General features: G+C 42.4%; 1 protein-coding gene across 1 annotated transcript in view; it reads left to right on the top strand.

Annotated features, from left to right (window-relative positions):
* HS2ST1 (heparan sulfate 2-O-sulfotransferase 1) overlaps positions 1–14217 on the top strand; it is a 163106-nt gene extending 148889 nt beyond the window's left edge. The window contains exons 6-7 of the mRNA XM_018555914.1: positions 9905–10062; positions 13390–14217. Of these exons, the coding sequence (XP_018411416.1) occupies positions 9905–10062; positions 13390–13616 (385 nt within the window). The 3' untranslated portion in view covers positions 13617–14217. The remainder of the gene's footprint in view (positions 1–9904; positions 10063–13389) is intronic.
* Positions 14218–14560: the final 343 nt, after the last annotated feature.

The following is a 14560-nucleotide window of genomic DNA, read 5'->3' as shown; positions in this document are numbered from 1 at the left end:
TTTTTTTTGGGGGGGGGGGGGGGGTTTATATAAAACATGAACTACTAGGTACTTTAACACACAAGCTCACTATAATGCTGAAAACTTTAATGGAGCTGGGGGAGTCTTCCAACTAAGCATCACAGGGTTTTTGGTTGGTGCTTGGTTGTCGCAATTTTACATGATTATATCGAATTTTACACTTCTTAGAAAGGGTTAATTTGATCAATACTTTACAGAACTGCTTGTACTCCTTCTGTAGCATTAATTTCCATTAAGACACAGGAATTCAGAAACAGTTGAGTTATACTGCTGTCTGCTTGGAGGTTGGGACACTGTCAAACAGAAAAATTGTAAGCCAAAGCACTCCTCTACCAAGCATGCCTTAATTTTTTGATAGTGTCCTAGAAGGTTGGATATAGATTCCTCAACTTTGCTAAGAAAAAGTCTATTTTTCCGTTAGCCTTTTTTGCAATATTTGTATTGTTACTTCAATCAAGATTCCTTGCTGACAAAGCTGCTTGAGCTGGTCAGACTATAGCTGCTGCTCCTGCTCGTGAAGCACCATTTAGCTCTCTGGTCTGTTTTCACAGCCTGCCCACAGTAACCTGGTCACTTCATGCCACCTAAGGCCCCTCTCGGCACTAGCTTCCCAGGTTTGTGAGTACCTGAGGCATTGCCTCACATTGGGACTAGTTGCATTAGTGGTGCAATGGCTAAACATGTCTTTCCTAAGACACAGGGTAGACTGTCCAGCTGCCATGGGTGACCTCAGCCACACTTCCCTAGTGGTTCTGTAATCTGGAACCTGAGCCCCCTATTGTCATAGAGACATCATCAGAGTCTGAGGCCGGGTCCTCCCCCATGTCAACAAGGACCTCCATGTACATTCACGACTTTATAGCTGTGTGTTCAGCTGATGCAGCACTCCGCCTGCAAAGGTTCCAAGGACATGCTGACTACACCCCTGGCAGTCTGTCTCATTCTCCTAAGCCCTCAACCAAGCCAGGCTTTGAGGTCCCCGTCACCATCTGTGACTCAGATTCAGGGTCCCTACAGTCTATCTTCTGTTTTCGAGGCAAAGCAGCCTTCTGATGTTGACTTAAATTTAAAGGGGGGGTTAAACCTTATAGATGCAATTACCCTCCATCTGGAGGATTAGCCCGGGTCTTTTTGCACTTTTACAGCTACAAAGATCTTTCCAGTACACCCACTATTTGAGACATTCCACTGCACCTGCTATTAAAGACTATAAAGTCCCTGAGGGGCCCTGGGCCCCACCTGAGATTATGTTGCAACCTTTCCCTTTAAAAAGGGAATTTGTAAATTGGTGGTCTGTTTGCACTGTGACCCACATTAACATGAATATGGATAGGCTGGTGTGCTTACCTTTTGGAATTTCACTGACAGGCAGTTCCTCCTTAAATCCCAGTCTCAATTGACTGGTGTCACCCTGTTAGCAGTAACCTTGATCTGCCAAACTATGTTAGAATTGGTAGATTAACTTAAAAATGATCCCTCCACAGCCAGGGTAAGCTCATTATGTTTGAGGCCTTGTGCTTTTATATGATATAGCTTGTTACAAGCTTCTAGTATTGTGTCTGAAATGCAGCTGATGTTCACAGAGATGCATAGAGCAGTCTGGCTGCATGGGTGGGACATCCAAGGAGCATCTGACTTGTTAATGTTGTCTCTTCAGCTCTGCTCTTGACCTCCGGGTTAGTGATGCCAAGGGTGGCTCGAGCATGCTTGTGCCTCCAGTGTAGGAGGATTGTGGAGGGGTTGCAAGAATCCCACCCTTCTTTCATCTACTTCAGCAGTAGGTATTCCTAGGCCTTCAGAGCCCACTCAGTTTGTAGGGCTGGAAGTCAGAGGTCCGCTAACTCCTCCTAAAGTCTTCTGCACTAATGTGCACCCCCAATGGGGGTTGTTCGTACATCCAGACAGATCCTTGGGTAATGTGCCTGCATGGCATCCTTATGAATAGGGCACCCCTTTTAGCCCACAGTCGAACCTTTGAGTTGGCACCTCCTCCTGTTGCCCTTCATTGTCTTTATTGTTCTACAGCACAAAGTAATTCAACTAGCCAGGTCTTCCAGGAGTCCCTGCACCCTGGGACCCCTTGTCCATTTCCTAGTGGAGACATTACTTTTGGAGTTCCCTATCTGACGCCCACTCCTTGTTTTTTCAGGGGGATCCTATACCCTTTGTGACTATGGTATTCTCACCCTGCACAGATATCTTTTCAGCTTGCTAGACAACAATCTAAGTGCTAGCAGATTGAGCATGAATTTTACTGGGGTCGGTTAACTCTGCAGTTAACAAACACCAACAGTAGTCGACACCGTGTGTTTCAGTGGAAACACACACCGTTCACTGTATGTGCTATAGCAATTCTGACCTTTCAAGATATGTCTCTGACACTCACTGCCATGCCTGACGGGGCTGAAACAGTGTTTTAAATACTGAAACTTTCTTCACGATGTAAGAATTGTTTAGTTTTCTGATTAGAGCAATTAGAGAATCAGCCTAATGATTTTCAAATATCGTTTTAATGAAAGGAAAATATTGGTCTTTAGTTTCGGCAGTGTCCAATTCCAATTTCGACGGAGTCACTGGCTCTCCGAAGTGACTCTCTGCATGCACTCGTAGTTTCACTGGTAAATTGACAGCTGTTAGCTACCCATTGCAGCTTATTTTTGTGGACCGTTGAGAGAATGTCGGAATGATTTTTCTAAAGTGCTGTTTTATAATAAACATTAAAAGTGTGTTGCCATCAGTCTATGCAATTCGTTTAATCCTTTATAAACATATCTCATGTCTGAACAGTAGTTCCTAGTAGTAAACTATATAAAAACCATAGCTTGTATAAAAAAAAAACAACCTACATTTTGCTAATACTTCTGAGAACACTTCGTTTATTAGGTATGAGGCTGAATAAAATGAGTTCCTATTTTTTCCAACCTGGGAATTTACTAATTAGCTCAGACTAACTGTAAACAGTCAGCGGGATATTGAGCAAAAGTGTTAAAATGTCATTAAATATTTATGAGAAGATCAAGGTGTAATTAGACTTCTGACAAATGAGGCAGTATTACTGTACTCCTGTCTCCAGCTGTCTCTTATCCAGAATGCCACCTTTTTATTTACAAATATACTGTATTATTCAGTGAGTTATTAGTGTTTTTAGGTGTAGTAACCAATAGAACCCATACGGAATTCACTATGTTAAAGTACTAATGATGGTTTTCTAAGAAGGACCAAGTAGAACCTGAATTGAATTTGTAGTAGGTGTTCTGATGGATCGAGCTGTCCTAGCGTGTCTGTTAGAACAAGCAGTACCTGCACATCATGATCAGGAGGAAATAATCCATAGCAATGTAATGTGACAAAGCACTTAGATACAATAAGGAGGATCTGTGAGTAAAGTAACTTTTCAACATGGGCAGCCCTGTGTAACTTAGTTGGGAGGTAGCGGGGATACACGTATGGCTACCAACTTATTGAGCAGTATACCATAGTACACAGGCAGTGGTGTATTTAGGTTTTGTGCTGCCCTAGGCAAGCTTAGACTTGGGCGCCCCCCCCATCTAAATTTGCCCCACCCCTACCTGTTTAAACATTTTGCATAACCTGTTAGAAGCTGGATACAGGAGTGTCTGTTAAATAGTAACAGGTGGGCGCTAAGCCTATCATACAGAACTGACTGGCTGGGCGGGCATCAGCCTGGCAGAGCAGTATACATTGTTGTCAGGGCAGCACAGGGATCAGGAGTATGTAACACAGTGCAGAGGTTGATGAATAGTGTGGACGGGCGCCATTATTCTGGTGGTCAGTGTGAAGAATGCTCCTTACATGGCTGGTCAGTGTAAAGAAGAAAACATGTGTTTTATTGCATACTGCAAGCAGTAGATAAATCTATATATCTATAGATATATATATATCTATATCAGCTAGCAAGCAGAAGATATATGCAAAAAGTTACTAAAAGGTTAAAACTTACCTGTGTCTCCGCCGGGCGGTCCCGTTCGAAGAGTTGAAGATTCTCGGGCGGCCGCAAGGGATGATGGGGCTGGCGCATGCGCAGTAGAGATCTTTGACCAGGAGAAGAGAGACACAAGGTAAGTCAATGCACACGGAGAGACACCGCGATAGAAAGAAGACACATACTGTATATGAGAAGTAGAAACTGCCCATCTCTCCCAGAACCTAGGGACAATCCCTAGGCTTCTATGAACCCCTGAGGGCTTGTTCACACCAATTGCATTGCAATCCAGAGCGGGAGCTGCTGGAACGCATTGCAATCGCTTACAAAACGCCCCCCTTCATTCTGTGGTAGCGATGTATTGAAGTCAGTGGCACTGTAGCCACGCCCCCCCCTGCCCGTAGTGCGATCGGATGCGTGGCAAAACATTTCCTGCGTTCCATTGCACTGCAAACGTAAAAAATAGAGCATGCAGCATTTTTTGCATTTGCAGTGGAAAGGAACGCAGGAAGTGTTTTGCCATGCGTCTGAACGCACTGTGGTCGGGGGAGCGTGGCTGCAGTTACATTGACTTCAATGCATCGCCACGCCCCCTCCCGCCCCAGAACGCAGGGGGAAGTTTGTGAGCAATTGCGGTGCGTGCCAGCAGCTCCCGCTTCCTTACATGGCTGGTCAGTGTAAAGAAGAAAACATGTGTTTTATTGCATACTGCAAGCAGTAGATAAATCTATATATCTATAGATATATATATATCTATATCAGCTAGCAAGCAGAAGATATATGCAAAAAGTTACTAAAAGGTTAAAACTTACCTGTGTCTCCGCCGGGCGGTCCCGTTCGAAGAGTTGAAGATTCTCGGGCGGCCGCAAGGGATGATGGGGCTGGCGCATGCGCAGTAGAGATCTTTGACCAGGAGAAGAGAGACACAAGGTAAGTCAATGCACACGGAGAGACACCGCGATAGAAAGAAGACACATACTGTATATGAGAAGTAGAAACTGCCCATCTCTCCCAGAACCTAGGGACAATCCCTAGGCTTCTATGAACCCCTGAGGGCTTGTTCACACCAATTGCATTGCAATCCAGAGCGGGAGCTGCTGGAACGCATTGCAATCGCTTACAAAACGCCCCCCTTCATTCTGTGGTAGCGATGTATTGAAGTCAGTGGCACTGTAGCCACGCCCCCCCCTGCCCGTAGTGCGATCGGATGCGTGGCAAAACATTTCCTGCGTTCCATTGCACTGCAAACGTAAAAAATAGAGCATGCAGCATTTTTTGCATTTGCAGTGGAAAGGAACGCAGGAAGTGTTTTGCCATGCGTCTGAACGCACTGTGGTCGGGGGAGCGTGGCTGCAGTTACATTGACTTCAATGCATCGCCACGCCCCCTCCCGCCCCAGAACGCAGGGGGAAGTTTGTGAGCAATTGCGGTGCGTTCCAGCAGCTCCCGCTCTGGAACGCAACGCAATTGGTGTGAACAAGTCCTCAGGGGGAAAAGTATTTACATACTGAACAGCACTGTCTGCCTCCATTCCTCTCTAAAAAGGAAGAGGCCATGTCACATTTCCCATACAACAGTACAACATTGAACGCTGCTCTGCCTGAACCCACTCCATGTGATTCTCACACATAGAGCAAACTCAGTACCGTGCTCACCCCCCGTCGATCCACTTACCTTACAGGTGACCCCTCTGAACTGTGCTACCTCCAAGTTTCCCTGTGTGCAGAGCGGAGCAGCCATCTGTCACAGAGTCCCGCCGCTGACTAGAACTCCCGCCGCTCACTAAAACTTGTTCCGTCTCCTCCCATCACCGCGTCACTTCCTCCGATCACAGAGCCGCTCTTCCCTTCACTGCAGCATGATCGGTATTGTGGCCGGCTGCAGTGAAGCAGTGATCGCTTCACTACTGGGCTCACCCCTCCCGTCATCTGTGCCCGGCACCCGCCCTCCCCCCTCTCCTCCACAAGCAGGCTCCGTGCATGACACGGAGCTTTTACGCTGTGAGACAGACTTTCACAGTACAAGGCGTTTGCCTAGGGCCGCCCACCTGGAAAGTGCCGCCCCAGGCAAATGCCTTGTTTGCCTCTCGGTAAATACGCCCCTGTACACAGCTGGGTAGTGGGGAAATAGTTTACACAGTAACACGGTGGGTGTTTAAAAAGCAGGAATAGAGACATACAATTAAAATACCCAAGAGAAGGGGAAAATTCAACAAACTTGTAAAGAAATACCGATTAATCAGATAGTGAAACAATGTGTAAAGCTTCAAAGCACCTGTGTTCACCCCAGTACCTAGAATGTAGCATGCCTACAAACACTTGAACGTAATGTGTATGTGGTGCCTAGAAGACAAGGATTGGATGAAAGATAGCTAGAGTTTCTGTTGTCGCCAAGGATTTTAGAAACCACAAGAGATTGAAGACTGTATTAAAGGAGAACTATGAGGTGAGTGCTTTTCACTCACCTCATAGTTCTAGCCGACCTGTGACAATGAGACTGTCACAGGTCGGCTCAGTAGATCGGGAGGTGAGCGAACACATACCGGTGTTCGCTCACCTCTCGATCCTGTCACGGCTCTCTGCTGTGACAGGGGAGGGGCTGGATTCACCCCTCCCCGCTCCGATCCGCCAGCGCTGACTGGCGGAACAGACGGGGGAGGGGTACAGCTGGCTGTGCCTCTAGATAGGCAGAGCCAGCTGTCAGTCAAGCAGCTGGGCAGATCCAGACATAATTGTCGGGATCCGCTTCAGCTGCGGCGTCTCAGTATACCGCGAGCTACTGCTAGGGTGACGGGAGTAAGTAATAAGTACTATCCTTGTCACACTCCTTACCTATATATGTCCCTTGTAGTGGGGGGTGCTCGCAGTGATCGCAGATGGCGCCGCGAATGTCAGCAATTGTAGAAATGTCACCAGCACACCAATCCTTTTAAGATAGCAAAAGCTTCATTTATTGAAGTTTTTTGTCATATGACCAAACATTTTGGTCATATGACAGAAAACTTCAATAAATTAAGCTTTTGCTATCTTAAAAGGGTTGGTGTGCTGGTGACATTTCTAGGGTGACGGGAGGACGCTAGTTTGTGTCCTCCTGTTACCCTAAAAAATTGGTTCTACTTGGTCCTTTTTAGAAAACTGCCTTTAGTGTGAGCCCCCGACTGGTAGACTAAAGCAATATTACTTTAAGATAAAGGAAGGAAATTCCCAGTGTTTGTTTTTATTAGGTGTTAATGTTTAAGTGCTACTAGTACTAGATAGATGTCGATTGGTTAGTACGGGTTACTGTGCATAAGAAATTACTGATATAAACCTTTGAATGAAAAATTCTAATGACAAAGTTCACTATTTTTCATTTAGAAGAAAATGGTGATCAAGCTCTTTTCATGTTAGTACATCTTTGTAACTTTGGTACCCTTATGGACTCTTATTGGCATAATGTCTAATGGATTCTTATTGGTGTCCTGTTTGTGTGTGTGGTTTTTTTTTTTTATTTATTATTATTATGCCTCTAAACTGTGGTAGTGTAAACGATGAGCTCTTGCTACTACCTGACTGTGTGACTTGTCAGCACATACCGTACTCTCTGCTTTTTTTACTCTCAAAGCACCACCAGGAGCTTCTCCCTTAGTTTCTCTACTTTCAAATGGTGATGGATAGCACAGTTCAGCTCTCTTTTCACAATTCATTGTCTGTGATCTCAGTGTCCTATTAGCAGGCTTTGACATTGCTATGTACCGGTATGTGCTGGGGTTGTGTCTAAGTACATGCAAGTAGTGAATAGTGTCTTTACTTTCAGATAGTGACAGGTAGCACACCTCTGCTTATATCTCACAGGTCATTGTCTGGGATCTTATTGTCCTATTAGCAGGCTTTGGCATGGCTATGTGTGCGTTAGGGGTGTGTCTATGGACATGCAAGTAGTGATTTGTGGAACTTCACTGTTTAAGTGCTTCAAACACTGGAGTGGATTATCCATGAGAAAAAAGTATGAAGGGATGGCTTACGCTGAGAGTTTGTAACCTACATTTTGTGAAGGCTACCTTTTATGATCATTAGAAATTATATATTTATTTTACTTTTATGAACATGTGAGAATGGAGATTCCCAATTTAGAATGTGTTTTCATAATCCATTTTTATCCGGGCTGAGCAGGGTAAAAGTAAACTGGAAGCAACTATGCTGCAGACCACCCAGTTGACTGGTAACATATAGCAGGCAGTCTTCCTCAACAGTCTGGACCTCTGACAATTCCTTAGTTTGAGATTGTCTACTGACCAACAGTTGCAGGTTTTTGTACATTGGTGTTGGGACTCTATATACTGTTATGCACTGGTGGGCCTATTGTCTAGCAGCAAAGTAAGTAGGCGGTAGCAGCAAAACACAACTACATTCTTTGTGTTTTTCTATTTTGTTTGCCCTGTTTGAGTACCTTATAAGTATTTGTGCACAAATCCAATATAAGAACGAAGGGTGCGCTGAGAGGTCACAAGACTCTGCAGTTCAGACAACATATAGTTTCTTTCTGTGCAGACTGGACTGGTGGCCCCGTTATAGCTCTGCATACAAGGTAGTCAGCTTGTTGCCTTTGATGTATTCTTGTTTTATCTTTTGCAACAGTTTTAATGTAACGTGGTTGGTGACAACAAGATGTATCTGGTTTTTGAATGGGTGTAAACTTTCAGGTTTGCCTAGGGTAGTATTATACAGCCCCGCATATTGTTGGCAATGTTTTGTATTTAAACAGATTAATGAAGGTTGAGTGAGAATTTGAGGCGGAGGTTATCCTTTAAGCGTGTGTATTTTTTTTTCTACCCTGCCACTGGCTAGTTTATAAAAACAGAAAGAAGTCAAAGTATTTGTGTTGTTCCAACCAAACCAATCAAGTAACAGCTGTCCTTTTATGAGTTTCCAGTAAAATGAATGAACCTGATTGGTCGTTATGGTGGTTTGTTTTCTATACATCTGGCCCAATGCAGGTTCTTAGATTGCTCCTGATGGACCTGATATAACCCGCTGGCGTGCTCTAATAGTTTTGCTTTACTGCTTACACTCTTGATGCGTACATTACCATATAACAAGGATTATTTTCCATTTCTTATGGCTTCATAACTGTTGTTTTAGTACCCATTTATGTGTTGAAAATAATCAATGAAATTGTTATTGTGTTGTTAGGTGTCCCTAATTTTGAAGTATAAAATGCAGTTTCTCCTAAGCTGCAGCTGCATTCTATTAGTATCATAATATTTTAATGACCCCAAGGACCATACATTTTCTACAAACAGTCGACTTGACATTTATTTCTGGTCTAAAAAAGTATATTTCTTGTTATTGACAATACAGTGAACATTCTAGGTTTAATGTAACCGCAACAGCAATTACCGCCACACCATCATTATAGGAAACCCATCACGAACTAAACAAAAGATAGAGGTCAACAGTGAGCCCTCCATTGTTGACCCCTATCTTTTGTAAATGTTATTTGCCTGGCTATCTTGCATGACTCTTGCTTTACTATTGGCCTGGAAAAAGTCATTCAGATTAGGATTTATGACTTTTCACTGATATTCTGACCTACATACCTGTTCCAAGTAATTGGTTCAAAATGTACAAAAGCCAGTGGATTAGCAGTTAGCATTCTTAGGAGATGCCAGTCCTTGTATTTCTTCCCTGGCTGGTTTACTTTAAGAAGAGATAGATTGAAGTAGAGGCATTATTGCTGGCAATTCATCATCTGACAGACATCTGTCCTAGTATGTAAACCTTTTTTTTGGTACAGCCGTTGCTGTGGTAACTAGTGGAAAGATGCAAAATAACCCCAGAAACGAGTTTAATAATACAATGTTTATCTTTCTCATGCTTTGTCTAATCAAAATATTCAGATGATGGTTTCGAGATGTATTTTCAGCTTCTAAAACATATGTTTCACCGAACTGTTTTTCAGGAATGTGGGCAGCAGATGGGCCCTGGACCAAGCCAAGTACAACCTGGTAAATGAATACTTTCTAGTCGGGGTGACGGAGGAGCTGGAGGATTTTATTATGTTGCTGGAGGCAGCGTTGCCCCGTTTCTTTAGAGGTGCCACAGAACTCTACCGTTCAGGTAATTGAAAATATCTTCAATTTTGTTGGGTATGAACTTGGATACATTAGGGCTGGTCTATAGTAACTAGTCAGATGTTCTCTTTCATTGTGTGTGTGCTGCAATAGTAATAAGTCAGACTGATTGTTGTTTAGAAGAACTCCATTATCTTTTTCAGTTCCTGCAAGAGTCGGCTGACCTTTTTGTCCATAGTGTAAAAGAAAATGCCTGTTTTGCTTATAGAAGGAACTCCATTCATTTTCTGTAACAACTGCAATCTGATTGGTTACCATAGGGTGCACAAATATTCATTTATGATGGGGGAATTTTTGTCACATTGATTTAACCTTGGGAGAATTATTATTATTTCCATCATTTGTGCTTTGCGCTGTTTTCATGCATCACAAAATGACACTTAATTAAAGTTAATGCACAATACCGGAGTTGCGGTCACCTGAGGAGAGCCTTTGCTGCTTTGCACAGAATTCACAAGCCATTAGACTTATGCTGACCATACACTATTAGATTTTGTTCAGCCTTGGGGCTAAATGAAAAAAAAACATCTAACAGATTCCTCCTGCAGCTTTTGTATTCTGACAGCCGGTGCACGTCACTGAACATTGTGTGCAGTCACTGTTTGGCCAACATTTCTGGCCCAGCTCCTTTAACAAAAGTCAGTTGACTAATCGACTTTTGTTGGGCCGGCATGGTCACACACTGTAAGACTTTTGCCTGATTCCTGTGAATCGCCCCAAAATGCTAACCATGTATAGGCAGCCTAATTAACATTCAAATGTTAAAGTAATATGAATGCTAACTTAAGACAAGGAAGAGAAAACAATATCCAAGTGTCTGGGCATCCCAGTGGACATACCTAGTTTAAATATCAGGAGGTGAAGCTGCCCATATGCAGAGTATAAAAGGTCATACCCTAAAACTTTCAAATAAGAAGGGACTTGTGATAGAAGCCAAAGAGATGCCAACAGTCACTTTTTGAATGGCCTACAGAATTCAGTAGCTGAGACTGGAATAAAGATGCATCAATCAACATATCGAGTGCTCTGCATACTAATGTGATCTATAGGGGGAATGGCACAGAAGAACCAGTTACACAAAACCAGCATGTGAAAGTATGTTTGGAATTTGATAATAAGCTTGAGAGTAACTCGGTCTCATCTGACCACAAAACATTTTCCACATGATGAATAAGTTGGAGTTTTCTGGCTAAAGTTAATGTGTGTGTCCTGAACCTAGGACTGACTACATTAAAAAAAAATAATTATCAGCTGAGACCGGAATTCATATTAAAAATAGAATTGAGAAATGGTAAAAAGGAAAGAACAATGCTGAGAGCAAATATGTCTTTAAAAAACACAAACTTATGATTGGTTAAGATCAGAATTTGTAAGATATCCAAACACAAGGCAAAAGCAAGACTGGAGTCACTTGAGAACAATACTTGAAATGGGCAAGTCAAAGCCCCTCTTTTCAACCTCTTACTGCCGACACATCATGGCTGTTTAAGAGGGTATTTCCAGGGCTTTCTGATTATGTGATCACTGCGATTTGCTATCACATTGATCACATGATAGAGTACCCATACTATTAGCTCCCAATTGTTAACAAGTGACCAAGAGCTGTTTATGATCTACATTGCTGGAGGAAGCAAATATACCAGAAAGAATGGAGTAGAATCATTGCAAAACATTATGCAAAGTTGGTAAATATTAAAACCAAAAAACAAAGGTAAAATGTACTCTCAAAAGTTTAACCCCTTAGCAACCAGTGACATACATAGTACGTCAATGGCAGCGGGCCCATATAAACAAACTCCCGCCGAGACTCTGTTTAATATTGTAAAGCCGACCGAAAATTTGCAACTCCCACCATTTAATTCTACACGGTCTTGGCTTTCAGGAAATATATATTGTCTGGGGTTTTAAGTAATTTTCAGGCATAAAATGTGGATTATAACACGTGCAAAAAAAAGGCGTTGGCAACGAAAGGGTCCTTAAGTGATTAATAAGGAAGAATCCATAAATAACTTAATTTGTAAGCAGAGGTTGGAATAATAAGTAGTCTAGTGTATTCAGGTTCTTCTCCCAGTTTTTTAAATGCATTGTCCAACATCCCATGTTGCACAGTTTCTGCTCCAGCTTTCTTGCGCTGGCTGCCACATCCCTATCGCTCGCTGCCATCCCCGAATAGCAGCTCACTGTATAAGCTAAAGAGTGAACAGTAAACAAATGAATGTAACTCCTATGCGAGTCCAGCAATGTGGTCATCACAGCATATCTGAGATGAGTGTGGAACTAAAGACTTTTCTGTAAACTAAACGGTCCCATGAAAATAATAGTTTGGGATTGCTAGTTAATGTTTTATGATGCGTATTTTCATGTAGCGCAATGTATGTAATGATAAGAAATACCTGCCGAATGTGACCTAGAGGTGAATGGGACCGCAGTTCATTGAACTGCTGCACTGCATCCGCATGCTAAATGCGAATGCGGTGCAGCAGTTCAATTAAATATTCCCCTTAGGATCCCAAAAAAGAAAAACTGCATTCAGGGGTGGCAATATGGCCTCCTGAACCCAGGATAGCGGCTGTTCTACCACCCTCTGAATAGCAATACACCACATATTGCTTTTCAGAGGGCAGTGTAGTCTTCTGCACCATTTTTCAAGTCGCACGGAAGCACATTGCATAGGTATGGACAGGCCCTCTGCATAGGTGTGAACAGGGACTAAGTGGAATGTGTAGAAAGTCTTTGATCTCTGGCCTGTGTAGCCAGCAGAAAATTAAGATATAAGGCAATAGAAAATCATATGTCCTATTGCTATGTCTGTACAGCAGCTGAGAAACCTTTTGAAGAAGCCATAGGACACAAAGGTTTGTATGTGGGCTCCATTTTTAACTTGTAAAGTTTATTGCATTAAAAAAAGACTAGTTCTGCTATAAGGAAATATGTAGGATCTTCATGTCTGCACTGTTTTCCAAAGGTCAGGACTGATAATGCAGAGCTTTGGATCATAATGCATGGGTTGAGAGGCAGCACAAAAGTGCTCAACTGGGCACCTAAAAAATTAAAAGAGAGAGAGAGAAATGCGGAACACCTCCACAGTGGGATTAGAGGAAGACATATGCTTTAGTGTGTGTTGGAGGGTGGGGGGATTTAACTTGAAGTGCCATTAGTAACCTCGATATTCCCTACTGCCTTCTACTAAAAAAAAAAAAACTACAGAATTAACTTCTAGTTGGCTTTAATGTTAACTATAACTGGCATTTTCATGTTTGCTTGTCATTGTTATTTTCTTAATGTGCGATTTGCTGTGCTTCTGTATCCACAGGAAAGAAGTCTCACCTCAGAAAAACAACAGAGAAGAAGGCACCGTCAAAGGAGACCACTGCAAAGCTTCAGCAGTCGGACATCTGGAAAATGGAGAATGAGTTTTATGAGTTTGCACTTGAGCAGTTTCAGTTCGTCAGGGCACATGCAGTCCGGGAAAAAGACGGAGAACTCTATATTCTTTCACAGAACTATTTCTATGAAAAAATTTACCCAAAGTCGAACTAAGGACACTGTGTGCTGTTAGTTTAATGGACTACACCTTTGTTCATAAGGCTCTAATTTCAGGCCTGCAGACTCGACCAGTAATTATACCTGTGAGACGGTTCATTGATAACTCCCTAAGGTTGTCATTAAATGAACCATATCAAATGTTCGGCACTAAGAAAATGAGACCTTGAGGTGATCTCCTTCTGCCACAAGATCATGCTGATAAGTACAACACGTGAGAGCTCAATTGTAGCAAAATGGACACTGGACAGTCTGGAATTACACTGTACAGAAAAAAAATGGAACTCTGGATATTTTTTTTTTTTTTTAACTTGCAAGTGTCCAAATGTCTCCTCTCTGATTTATTTTGTGTTCAGTTTCAGCTAGCTGTTATTGATCATGTACTTTCCACCTGTGAATATTTAAATACTTCGAAGAGCTCTATCAGACACTCTGCTGTGTAGCTTGTCCATTTCTACTTGATTCGTATCAAGACGGCTCCCACATTATGTCATCAACAAAGCAGTATTTTGTATTTTTATTTTACCCTTCTATCTATAGACATTAAAGAAAGTGTTACACTTTTTATGAATAAAGTTATTGTTTGGCTCATCTTACTGGAAAAATGAAATGGTTCTAGATCTTTTTCCGAAAGTATTACAGATGAAACATCACATAGTCTATATATGGTTCTCCTGATTTGCTAGGAGGAAAATCTCATGCTTTTATTATTTAAAAGACTCTCAACAGGCAGTCCCCGGGTTACGAACAAGATAGGGACTGTAGGTTTGTTCTTAAGTTGAATTTGTATGCAAGTTGGAACATGTACAATTTTTTAAGTGTAACTTCAGCCCCAAAATTTTGAATTGGATAGCATAGGGAAGGGTTTACCCCCTGTAAAGTTTGTTTTGCTGTGTGTGCACCTGATAATGTTAGGTTGTCGTGGAAGCAGGGATTGGTGA

The sequence above is a fragment of the Nanorana parkeri genome, unplaced genomic scaffold (assembly GCF_000935625.1).
Source record: "Nanorana parkeri isolate BGI_ZX_2015 unplaced genomic scaffold, ASM93562v1 scaffold217, whole genome shotgun sequence".
Taxonomy (NCBI): domain Eukaryota; kingdom Metazoa; phylum Chordata; class Amphibia; order Anura; family Dicroglossidae; genus Nanorana; species Nanorana parkeri.
This window is presented reverse-complemented; position numbering and strand designations above follow the sequence as displayed.